Raw genomic sequence first — 12,922 nt, forward strand, 5'->3', positions numbered from 1 at the left:
AGCTCATCGCTATAGCAACCGCGAGAGTTACGCAATCTGTCGGGTGTGTGAATACTATAAACGATCCACAACTGTCCTGGTAAAACGGTGATTTTCTTAATACATTTCGTCTGAAACCGACTGATCAATATTATCGCTGCAATAGGGCGAGTATCACATGAGATAAAGTTGTTGCTGCAAGTCAAATAAACACCACCCCTTTCAAAAGTTCCGCCGCTGAGTACGGGGGATTGGATTTGAAATAATCGTGTGCAACGCCAGCTGGTGTTCACATCAGTAAATGTTACATATTCATTAACCTGCGCATTCTGTTGACAATTCTCGCGGGTTCTGCGCATCGCTTTAGACGGCAGTAGTGAAAGCAACATCCAGCAGCAACCTAACCTAGCGAAGACTACAACTGCGGGTATCGTCGGAGTGATTCAATACAATATGGCTTTGGAATTAGAAGGTTTATTCTTCCTCTAGCTGAAAAATGAAGAAGCAAAACGTTCGGACGCTGTCGCTGATCGTTTGCGAATTCACATATTTGTTGATCGGTGCTGCTGTGTTCGACGCCTTCGAGTCCGACAAAGAAGAGTCAGAACGACATTACTATTACGAACGGGAGAATGAGATACGACGGCGATTCAATATAACCAACGACACGGAATACGACGAACTGGTACATGTAATAATCAAGTTAGTCCCGCTCAAGGCCGGTATACAGTGGAAATTCTCCGGCTCGTTTTATTTCGCCACGACGGTAATCACTACAATAGGTTAGTATCGTTTTGAATGAGATTTCGGTTGTGAATGGTCAGTATAGTACTACAACACACAGTGCCTGCCTAGCGATAGCTTTACTCTGTCCATGGCTCGCTGATAATACCCATATGAATTTACCAATTCAGCTTATCTAACGTACATGTTGCATTGATTGTCTCGTTGGCATCGCCTTGTACAACTCATCAATGTTAACGCTTTATGACATTTCGCCGTGCTGTCGGTGCGGTGTGCTCAAGGCCGAGCTCTCCTGTAGTCATGTACGTCAACCAGAGCACATATTACGTACCTACGCTTCATTCGATTGTGCGCACTCAATGCGAGCTACCCGCAGTGTAGTTTACACAGCAGGCTAAAACCAAGCTCCCGTCGAACGCGCATAATTCAATTTCGCATTTTTTAATGTTAGGAATAAAAATACGTTTCTTCTATTTTATGCCACAATACGGTTTCTACAAATGACGAGGCATTTAAACCGTGCACCAGTTTTAGTACGCCCTCTTCATCCAATCTTTTGCACGACATTACACACAACTCTCCTTACTGCCTGTTCTTTATTATTATTGCGTATTGTCAATATACGGTGTACACTATGTAGGGTGCAGTTTATTTACTGAGAGAGAGAAATACGTTCATTCTCCGACCGCTAGTGATCATTCGATCGACGGATTTGAGTACACGCCCAAGCTACACACATCAAACCCCCTTCTGCTGGGATATACATCTCTCTCGTCTAGACGGCTCTTTTGCATGTCTTTAATTCGGCGCTTGATTCTTAATCGTAATCGTCCCACCCGTTTATCGCGTACTTTTTAAACGTAAAGCTGATGTGCCTAAATGCGTGTAGCACAGTACTAGCACCCAATCTAGTATGCATATAATACGAGTATGCTAACCTCGGTTATTTGTATAATGGAATTTACCAATATTCTTGTTATGTCAAGTTTCATCGGGTTTTTTCAGAATGCATCGCATTGCTAAATCTTCTTAACACTACGCCACGTTAACACAATTAAATATTACGCAATGTTCAAAAATCTTATTATTAATATGTTATTTTTTTTCATTTTATTCTCTCCTGTCTCTAAACTGAAGGATATGGTCACACAGCGCCTTTGACTATCGGCGGCAAGCTGTTTTGTATGGGGTATGCCTTAATAGGAATACCGCTCAGCCTGGTGATGTTTCAGAGCATCGGCGAGAGACTTAACGTTTTTACCGCCTATTTACTGCGGCATATCAAGAAATGTGCAGGATTTAGAAACACGGAGGTATCACATACGAACCTGGTGATGGTTGGCGCGTTTAATGTATCTGTTATTACAGTCTCCGGAGCTTTTGCTTTTACATATTTTGAGGATTGGTCTTGGATAGATGCTTATTACTATATATTTATAACGTTGACTACAATAGGTTTTGGCGACTATGTCGCACTGCAGAAACAGAATGCGCTACAATATGAACCGGAGTATGTTGCGTTCACTCTGATGTATATTCTTATCGGCTTGACGGTTGTGGGAGCATCGCTGAATTTGCTCGTGCTGAGACTGCTCACGCTGAACACAGAGGACGAACGCAGGGAACAGCAGGCTCAGAGAGAAGCCGAGATACAAAGAGATCAGGAACTAAGGGAGTTTCACGGCAATAGCATCGAGGCACATCATGTGGATCTGAGAGGGTATGACACAACCCATTACCATACACCTCACCCTGCGCCTTACCCGGAAATCAAAAGTACAATTTCGAAGATCTGTCCATGCACTTGTTTTAGTAGACGGAAAAAATATTCTTACAGTAACGCGGGGTCAAAAAAATACCCAGGAAATTCTTTTCAGTTGCAGCCAATTAACGACATCTATAACGGGTTCGCAGATGAGCACACGTTTCTACAGTACCAAGCGTTGAACAGCCGGAAAAGGGCGTCGATCTAAATTGAAGGAATCTGGAATTTGCTCGTGTTATTGTGCACAACAAGTCGTCGTTTCAATTTGGGGTACTTCGGCGCCCGCAGCAGTCAAATATGCACTACCATGTGCGAATACACACAACAATTTGACAATGGATTGTCGGTGGGGACAGTGGGTAAATACGCAAAGAATCACGGGCATTGGCGTATGTGTGCGCATGCCCACGACCATGTATTTATAAACACTATACATACAATTTAAACCCCACCCCACGGGCCGGTGACTGCTAACCGTCAACAAGGTATTGTCCATTCCTTATTAATCTCAGCGTTCATTACGAGTTGCGTATTTTTGTTTTCATACACATTTTTTTTAAAACAATGCAATCCTAAGCTACTCAAATAGATAAATCCGTCAGCTTGTCTCAAATATAGCTATGCGGCGGCTGATATGACAAGATTATTGCAATACTATTTCTAGAAGCACCAACTGTGGGCTTTTCTAGGTCAACATTGCTACAAGAGTCTGCGTTAAGATTAGTTTGTGTTATGCAGAGACTCTAAACTTCTAAATACCTTGAACATCATCGTCTTTCTCCAAAATTTGTTAAGTTTTTTCATGAGTGTTTTATGCAATATTTTTCACGTGCACCAAGCTGCGACACGCACTCTTGCCCCCCCCCAAATTGTCTCTTCATTGAACCACAACGTAGTAATTTGTTTCATTCGTATCCCATGGATCCAGGGAATTTCACTGTGGAAAAACAATGCCCATTTTGCCACTTTTTTTATTTATACAACTTCTTCCTCCAATGTGTTTATTTATTTTAAAATACATGGATGGAAGAATTAGTGGGTTTATGGCGACAATTTTTAATTTGTGTGTTTTATCCCAAAGAACCGTTGAGCAATATGATGACGCATTTTGTATGTTTATAAACTTCTTCGAACCTTGAATATTATCATATTTTTTTTGTAAATAATACTATTTTATTCCGTTTTGTCGATTAATTTATTGTATAGGTATGTAAATAGATTCCAAAACCACAGTACACGGGTGCCCGGGCATATCTTTATTTAGATATTTAATTCCCGCTTTGGTCAATGACCTCGGGAAGATTTGGGGGTATTCATCCCTGTCTTTCCAGATATTTTCATATTCCGATGTCGGGGTGTTTTAGCACCGACCTCGGCGTACAAGTTCACTTCCTAGTCTGGTTAATCTTTGTAGCTTATACGGTAAATACTAATGGGAGAAGTCGAATCCCCACATAATTTCAGGCGAGTGCAGGGCCCCCCGTTAGAAAAACGATACAACTGCTTACTAAAAATAGACACGGCTGTTATGGGTCTCCAGTGTCGATGGGAACGACTAATTAGTGCGCCGCCCTCATCATCGCCATATGCGTTCATTTTTATCTTCGTTATGACATTAATAATGCACACTTCTATCGCATCTAGTTCCGGCAGACGTTTCTACGAGCGGCAAGTGCTAAGAATACTAACCCCTCCCGTTTATTAGCTTACTTTGAATCGCCCCTTAAATGCTGGCTTCTCCACAAGACGTCATAGCACACATGTTTGATTGTGTTTGTGGCTATTTTTAGATACGACCCGCCATTGAGACCGTCTCATTCCATAGTACATTGATACGGCCGATTTAGGATAAGTATGAGTACCAAAAGTTAAAAGTACCCTTCTGTTCGACACGGTCATTTTTCTGGGGGTATTCACCAACCATGTCCCAAAGTACGTGCATGTACATTTTCAACGAAAACGCGCCAAAAATTAATAATTAAACCACAGACATCGCATTATCGTCTGTTTTCGTTTGGTGTTATATGACACACGGTACTACTAAAAAAGGAGATAATTGTAGGGAAGACCAGGGAGGGAAGTCCCGGTGAGTCAATGTCAATATCTCGGCCATCCCGGCAAAATGCTAACCATGACGGAATTCTGTAATTTGCGTATAGTAGGAGAAAATCCATGTGCGCTGCCCTATGGATGACAGAACATATTTATATATATCTCCGTAAGCTCTGTTATTATTAATATTAATGCGCATTGAAAATATAGTAAGGACCCCCGGCTACAGCGTAGAGTAGCAGCACGTTTAATTGAATCCCGCCATGGTACGACATTTCTCAGTCTCGGATTCTATTTTTAATTGAAATGTTTTTTATTCATTTTCGTGAAGTGTTGATTCTCTGAAAACCCGAAACATGGGTGCAGTTGTAATTTCAGATTGCTTCAAGGCCAACGGGAGAAGGGGAGTCTGAAACGCCTGGCATGTGGAATATTTTTATGTTCTGTCATCCTGTTTAAATATTGTACAGATCTGTGCACAACATCAAGCGTCTTTTATATATGCACTTTATTTGTAACACAACATTCGTCTCTCCATTTTGCTGTTCACTGCCTCAGTACGCCATTTTCCATTTTACCGACCATTTCAGCGTCGCTTTTAGGATAAGTTCTGTAATTTTAAAGATTACCTTGGCGAATATACGGTGTAGTTTTAAAGTTCGTTTCTAGTGTATTTTTATTTATTTTTTGAAGTCACATGAAGGTTAAATATGTGGAATACTTTTAATTGTCAATCGTGGGTTCATTTTTAAAGATGGCCGCCATATTTGATCTTCATCATACATCGAACCTTCATCTCATTTGGCGCCTTATGAATACAGAGTATGGGAATATAGAATATTCAACTAGCGATTTTCTACCGAATAAAATGGTAAACTTTTTTCCTCGAAACTTAATCCTATTGCCTCTAGTTTGTTATTTACTCTGGGAACACTGGTTACTGTGAAACGCGATATTTCATCACGTGGCTAAATCAGTTTTCACGTACCGACAAAAGGGATGTTTAATTAAAAAAATACAATGACGTGAGCTTTTTTTGGTCTGACATTCTATCAGAAATTGTATTCTAACAAAATTGTATTCGAACAGAATACAACAGATTTTGTCGAATGTGGCGCATGCGCAAGTGTTTAACCTGGTCGGGGGTAAACTGGAGGTAATGGGCAAATCATGTAGAGAGCCTTGGGGGTCGCCAACTAAACGTTGTGAAATATTGTTACTGAAAAGGCAACCCAATTGAATGAACCTAATGACAGAGGTTCTAGTAATATTGCTCTCTTACTAATGAATGGGGTCAAATTTTATTGAACTCGTCCAATCAAGTCAACAGTTCTCAGTATAAATAATTACCATGGTAACACATTAATTTTCCCCTCAATCGTAGAATATTTTTGCGAGATAGTTTTGTACTGTACCGCTCTCTTACATGTGCCTGGAATTACCGTTTTCAGTATCACGTATTATTTTTGGTCAGAGTATGTCATCAAACCCGCCATCTTCTTCGTAGTTCTTGATCGGTGCCCAAATATATCGCACACGACGACATACAAATGTTTTTTTTTATTTGAATTACCGCGAAATCTAGAGCTTTGTAGTCGAGTGGTTCAAAGTTGATATGGACGAACCAGTACACGTTGACGACGCAATCGAATATAATATAATAGAATGAACGCCCGAAACCTAAGGACTCATGGAGTAGATTCGTTATCGCACCTTGTATTGGTCGACTTCCCGAGTCATCGTATATTTACCGAGGGACAAACACCATGCGAATCGGAGGTTGTAAATTTATCGGGCTTATTAGATTGATGATCATGAAATCATGTCGTTACATGTAAACCGTAAAAATGCTTTAATTGGAAGAGAAAATCACACACGTCTAAAAAATACTCGCATTTTCTGTCGTAAATGTTATTCACCGTTCAAAGGAATGAAATGAAGTGGTCGCGCATACTATTTTTTAACACACGCAACCCTTTATTGAAGGCGGAACAAAGGTATATTGAATGACGTCACGCGTAGAATAGTTGCCGAAAACGCAGATATTAATTTTAGAAATACGTCTGGGCAAAATTAATTCCACTAGCGAATGCACAACGCTTATAATAAAAAAAATTGGAATTAATTACGAATATTTCGTCGAAAGTAATATTGAATGACAGAGAGGCCTTCAATTCTCTGCTTCCCGCCATGAAAATAATGTCTTTTTTTGCATTGAAAACGTGATTCGACACAGTTTTGGCTGGCAAAATCTGCAAATGACGTTCAGTACGTATAATTGGGGAAAATTTTTAAAATGGCGCATTCAATACTATTATGCTGCTCTGCATCAAAATGAAAAAAATAGAGTGAAAATTAGTTCTTGTTCATCAATTCCCACAACGTTTTTTGATAACATCTCTCGTTTACATTCACCTGTTGTGAGACTATCAAATGTCAATCACTTGATGAACGCCTTGTATCCTGTGATCAGGACTGTGATAATCTAACCGATCTAGTCTAATTTGTACACCACAACACCATATTAAAATAGTCACTTTTCTCGCGTTGTTTGCGCACATCTCGCGTGCCCAGTCCGATGCAGTAGTCACATTACGATTCGTAGTTGCCACGGTACCCGGGTAACCACATCGCTTACACCAACACAATGATGTAAAACGTTTTTTTTTAATTGAAAATTTCACTTATCGCTGTTTTGAAATACAATTCACAAGATATTGATGTGACGTCATATTTGAAAGTTATTCCTTCTTAATATTATTCAAGGATTTAGTAGAGTAATCCGCGAGATGGCTGTTAATAACATGTTAAGCTCCCCACCAGATTAATTGCGCTTTCTCGGAGCGCAGATGTACGAGTACACGTGTTGTCTAGTAGCCCGTGGAAATTGTACATCAATATTCTTGTTGTGCGCAACTACATCCGATGTGCTAGCGACTGAGGTCACTGCACGTCGATTGATGCTTGTGTGCGTAGTTTCCATCATGTCGACATGCGGCCGATAAGCAAACATTACTTACGATATGGTAACACATATTATACTATAAACCTTTCAAAATAAACTACCACAAATGCACTTGTGCACTATCGGCGTACCACGTGACTATGAGGAAGCCCGATGACGTAGAACTGCCGGGTCGGGTTCGAAATCCGCTGCAGTTATATTGACGGTGCAGTGGGTTAATTGAATAAGTAATAAACAAAATTTCTTCAGTTTTCAAACGTGACAAAAAAAATAACACTAGTACAATGCGCATTCCGTGTTTTTTTTTTTTTTTTTTTTTTTGCAATCTCCGTAACTGTTTATTTAATTGGAATGTGTTTGGATATCCATTCTATAAGGTTACCCCTTTCCTTACAGTCTCTAGCGGCAAGAGAGAAGTCTACTGAAATACCTTTGAGCGCCGTTGTATGACGTCACTTTCGTACTCTAAATTTTGACTTGTGCGCATATTTTAGCGCATATGACAGTGTCAATATTTCGTGTCAAACGCTGTCTATAATTAATTTTATTATTCATTGTCGAATGTATGCATAAATTGACAACTTGTATTATTTTTATAGTATTTAGTATAACAGTGAGGTGTAAACAACAATGCAAACACATTTCATCTTTTAAAATGCACTAAAATAATGAAAATTGTGTAATACTTCAAGGCATGGAGTCTGAAACCACTTATAAGCCACTATAATTTTTCACCAGACCAAAATTGTCAGTTATTGAGATATAACTTTGCTATAGGAAACAATAGTAACATGCCCCAAAACAGACAAGAAATGTTATTTTCACTCCATTTTGTACATCCACGACCCTATTATTTTTATTTCATTGACGTCATCCCTGTGACATAAGATGTCATCTCTGTGAAAATAAAAAAAAAATAATATTTGATGTCCCAAAAACATGACGCATGTGCATACTACTATTACTGTACTACTGTTTCAAGTCCTCCCCAAATAATCGACAACGCTTTAATAAAATATTAATATATAAATGGTATATTCATAGATTGTACAAAATAATTGTCGGAATGACGTAATACAAGTTTATTATTATTATTAATTGACACTATTTCAGTAACTCATGTATGCTACTAGTGTATTGTCCCCGGTGCGCCGTGCTCGACCATTCTATGCTGTTTAAGGAAACACAGTAATGATGTGTCATGAGCTCATTTAATCAGCATTGCCGGTATTATGATACTTTTCGCTCCTTTGTATCGAGTAGGGTGACAGATAAACCATTGTAGTGTCATCTCAATGCATATGAGGCTTCATTACTCCTAAAACGGATTTTTAGATACAAATTCATTACAACTTGTATTTTAATCTCGCACTCAAAAACAATGGCGGGTGCTGTCTTTCGTTTTAAGTTTACGCCAAGTCTGTGTTTAGTATTTTATCATCGAACTGTCGTACATGCATTCAGAAGCGAACCCTATATACTTTTAGGGTCTGACGTTTATTATATCGCCATTCACTTTTCTTTTAATATTTTGTTATTCAACCTTAGCCGTCGCCATGGCGACGAATTACTCGTGTATTGTGTGGTCTTTCATTCTGAACACGACGCTGTAATATTGGATGCTCTTGTCGAATGCGATTTTTGTGCGTATAGAAATGAAACGTGAATACATTTTTTTTTCGGGCGTATCTCGAAAAATAGATTTATTCCCTTGTTATTAATATGCCGTTAATTGACGATTGTGACGTTCGTAGATGAAAATCGACCTGGCACGTCACGTGACCACCCCCTCAGTGTGTTTGACAAAAACAGACGTCATTCACGACGAATAATGATAAATATTATACAGGCTGTCTCTGTAAGGGGGTCCGCATTAAGTTGAGATTTCTAGGATATTGGGAGGGCGATATATAAAGAAACCTGAATAAGGAACACCTGGCGACTTGGAATGACACATTACCAAGTCAACCAAATCAAAATAATCGGCGCGAAAAATGAAACCTATCCACCCCCATGGGAAATAATAGTCCAACCTATAAAGTACCATACATTCTAACCTTCAGTGAAACAACTCAATTCTTCGTATTCCGTCCAAGTTATTGACTACATTTGTAATTTTATAGCCACGTCCCACTGTACACAACACTAAACGCCCACTCGTCGTCATGTGCTACTACATCAATTGAATATTAACTAAAATCTGGAAATATCGAAATTGTGTTTTGTTATGTAGATGGGCGTATAAAACAGATTTAGTGTGTTTGTACCTTTTAAACAAATTAATTGACCGCTTCATTCACCTTCCGTGAAAACCACAACAGACGTGATTACGCAATCTTTATAGAATTGTGTTAATATTAAAAAAAATGAAATTTGTCAGGAATTGTTCTTTTCATTTCGTTGACCGCATGCGCTAGATTCGCTCTGCTACGTCAATGTTTAAAGCGTGGTGGTCGTCGCACAGCGCGTGTTCGAATTTCATGTAAATAAACCATGTATTTTACACGCGTTGTATACGTCGCTATGAGTCCCTTATCGAACAGGACGCGGCACGACGACTTCCGTCCTTTAATATTGCGGCGTTAAAATCTGTTAAAGTGATTTCATCCTTCGCTGATGCCAACCTCGTAAAAATATAAAACTGTGACATGACGTGGCTGTAACCTTCAATGAAGTTTTGTTCTCGATACGACGTAACAGTAGCTCGCATTCAGACGTTAAGGGCACATTTGAAAACAATAATATATAATATTTATTTTACAATTGGCACATATTCCTGTTACTCCCAGCGGTATCACGGTGCTCAGTCTACGCCGTGTTAGTATTTCTTGTCAGACATGTCAGAGAGTAACATTAATTGTTGCATTTTAAAAATTTATTTGCAAAATGGCCTCCGAGATCTCGTTGAGAACGGGGGGGGGGGGCACGAGACTTGTTTCTGTCCCTAAAATAGTGTTCCATTTGTAGCTCTAACTAACTGTATCGCAGCTACATATGAACAGCGAACGCGATGGCTATAGAGGAGATTGCGAGTTAACTGGGAGGGGGGCACAAACAAGTCACGTGGCTCTGTCGCGACCAACGTGATCATAACCCGGGAGACTTGCACTCTAAACCGCAAAAAAGTTGTGCGCATGCCTTTTAGTATGTGCTTCGTAGTTATCCTGGGATGAGTATGTCGGTAAACTGTCCATCGTTGCGTAATTCTTCTCTTTAGTTTTTACCACCTTCTGGTAGTTGCCAGTTAAAAGCAGCTAATTGGTTCATCCGGGGCATAAATATAATTAATATGATCGAACAATAATTTTAGTATGTGTATATATGCACAGCTAATGCGGAATGTCATTGGTTGTTTTGTCTTGAAATGGTGCAAAATAGTTTTAATATTCCGGAAATAAAAAAGGAGGTGAGGATTGTGGGGGAAACTTGGCGTCGTTAACTTTTTTTGTAGTCCACAATGCAACGCGCTTCCGGTGATTTACTTTCGTGCATAATTAATGAGACGTGATTAACAATGTGGCACCGAAATTGCCACTTAACTTTACGAATGCGTTACTTGAAAGTTGTAGTGAGATATCCTTATGCCCTTTTAGGATATTGAGTTGTATATTACTGAGCATAAAGAAACTCTGGGCGCCTTGCATAGGTGTTTTCCCGTTTCAACTATACAAGAAAATAACCCTCTTAATTGTTTCCATATTTTTCAAAAGAAAAAACTGATCTGGATTTGTAAGCAATTAACAATTATATTAATTTAACTTAACATCATCAAAAAATGAAGAAATTATAGAACAAATATATTAAAATGTTGAAGATTTCGGCGGGAACAAGATACCATTCGAAGGTTTACAAATATGATTTTTGTGTGGACCAACTGAAGTCTTTTCTGTTGATGACGTAATAATCTATTAACCTTTCAACATTATAAGTTATTCATGTTTCCGGGCCTGTTATATCTTGCAGTATCTTTCATCAATTGATTTCCATACTATGAAAATATAAAACTTGTAGTGAAACCCGGCCGGCAGGTTGGGGTTTTGTAAGATGCGTCCGTACACCGTGACAGTAACGACATGTGGGTTAAAGCGCGGTGGTCGTCGCGCAGTTCGTGTTCGAATTTCGTGTAAATAAACAATGTATTTTACACGCGTTGTATATGTCGCTATGAGTCCCATATCGAACAGGACGCGGCGAGGCGACTACCGCCCTTTAAAATATAGTGTAAAAAGACTTCTCATAAAAATTTCACTCGTACCATCTACAGTTACCAAAAATACCTTGAAAGTGAGTTTCATCCGTTGCTTGTTGTAGTGTGATAGCCTATGACCTTGCTTCGTATTAAGTTCTGCAATAGTTTTTAATGAGCCATTATGGAACCATAAGAACCATTCCTTTGATAAATGTTTATCCGGTCAGTTCGAAACATAAAAAAAAAGTAATACTCTTCACACACAAAGCATCGCAAAACTAATAACAATTGACATTTTAATATAAGAAAAAGAAAACTGACATTGTTATTAAATATTCATTTATTGAATATAATATTCATTGCATTCATGATTATTAATGTATGAATTGAGACATACTTCGATGCTGTTAGCGACTCTCATCTTAAGAATATTAATGATTTACAGTAGTTTTATCGGAACAGCTTAAAGTGGTGTTACTGTGTTATGGTAATATTATGCTACTATAGTATGGTAATATAATACATTGGACAGTTTAAGCACGAATGATTTAAAAAAGGATAATTTCACATCTTTTTCCCTGTCGTCTCGGGAGGTGACATATTTTGTTTCATTCAACCTAACACCCATAACAGTGTATGCGGGTGACGTGGGTGGAGCGGGGTGGTGACAAACTATTTTTGAGGGACGAAAACAATTCTCGAACTTTCTCGCTCTCGACGAGATCTTGGCGACACTTGAGTCTAAACTGTATTTTATAACTACCGTTTAAACACAGACTGCGCGTATTTGTCGCTGGTAATTCTTATTTCCGTCTGTTGCACTGTTTCTGTGTCACGCCTTTAAAACGACACAGTCGTGACGTTCGAACTTCCTGTACTCAAAACATTTTACATTTCGCTGCAGACGTCGCATGTGACCCACAATCGAACATGTCCCGGATTGGGCTACCGACTCGATTTTTAGTAGTGCGCTGTCCTCTGAAGTAAACGAACGTGTCGACCTAAATCAGCAGCCGACGCCGACTGGTCGATCTTCACATAGTAACTAACAAGCTAATTATAGGCGTCTGCTGACTGAATAGCGAAATACCTCCGACACCGCCATCTTTCGTTTCTAAGTGTCTTGGGATAGAGTGACGTCACTCTTTTTTCGTGCCACATACACTACGTTGGCAATCTGGATTTTAATTTCTTCGATTTTAAAGAGGTGACTTTCATTCTGAATTCG

General features: G+C 39.1%; 1 protein-coding gene across 1 annotated transcript; it reads left to right on the plus strand.

Moving 5' to 3' along the window:
* Nucleotides 1-352: 352 nt before the first annotated feature.
* Nucleotides 353-2,863, plus strand: LOC100371389 (two pore potassium channel protein sup-9-like). Its single transcript, XM_006825474.3, has 2 exons — nt 353-761; nt 1,861-2,863. The coding sequence occupies exons 1-2, from the start codon at nt 476-478 to the stop codon at nt 2,694-2,696; spliced, it is 1,122 nt and encodes a 373-aa protein (XP_006825537.1). The 5' UTR covers nt 353-475; the 3' UTR covers nt 2,697-2,863.
* Nucleotides 2,864-12,922: the final 10,059 nt, after the last annotated feature.

Source organism: Saccoglossus kowalevskii, chromosome 14 (assembly GCF_978046115.1).
Source record: "Saccoglossus kowalevskii chromosome 14, keSacKowa6.1, whole genome shotgun sequence".
Lineage (NCBI taxonomy): Eukaryota > Metazoa > Hemichordata > Enteropneusta > Harrimaniidae > Saccoglossus > Saccoglossus kowalevskii.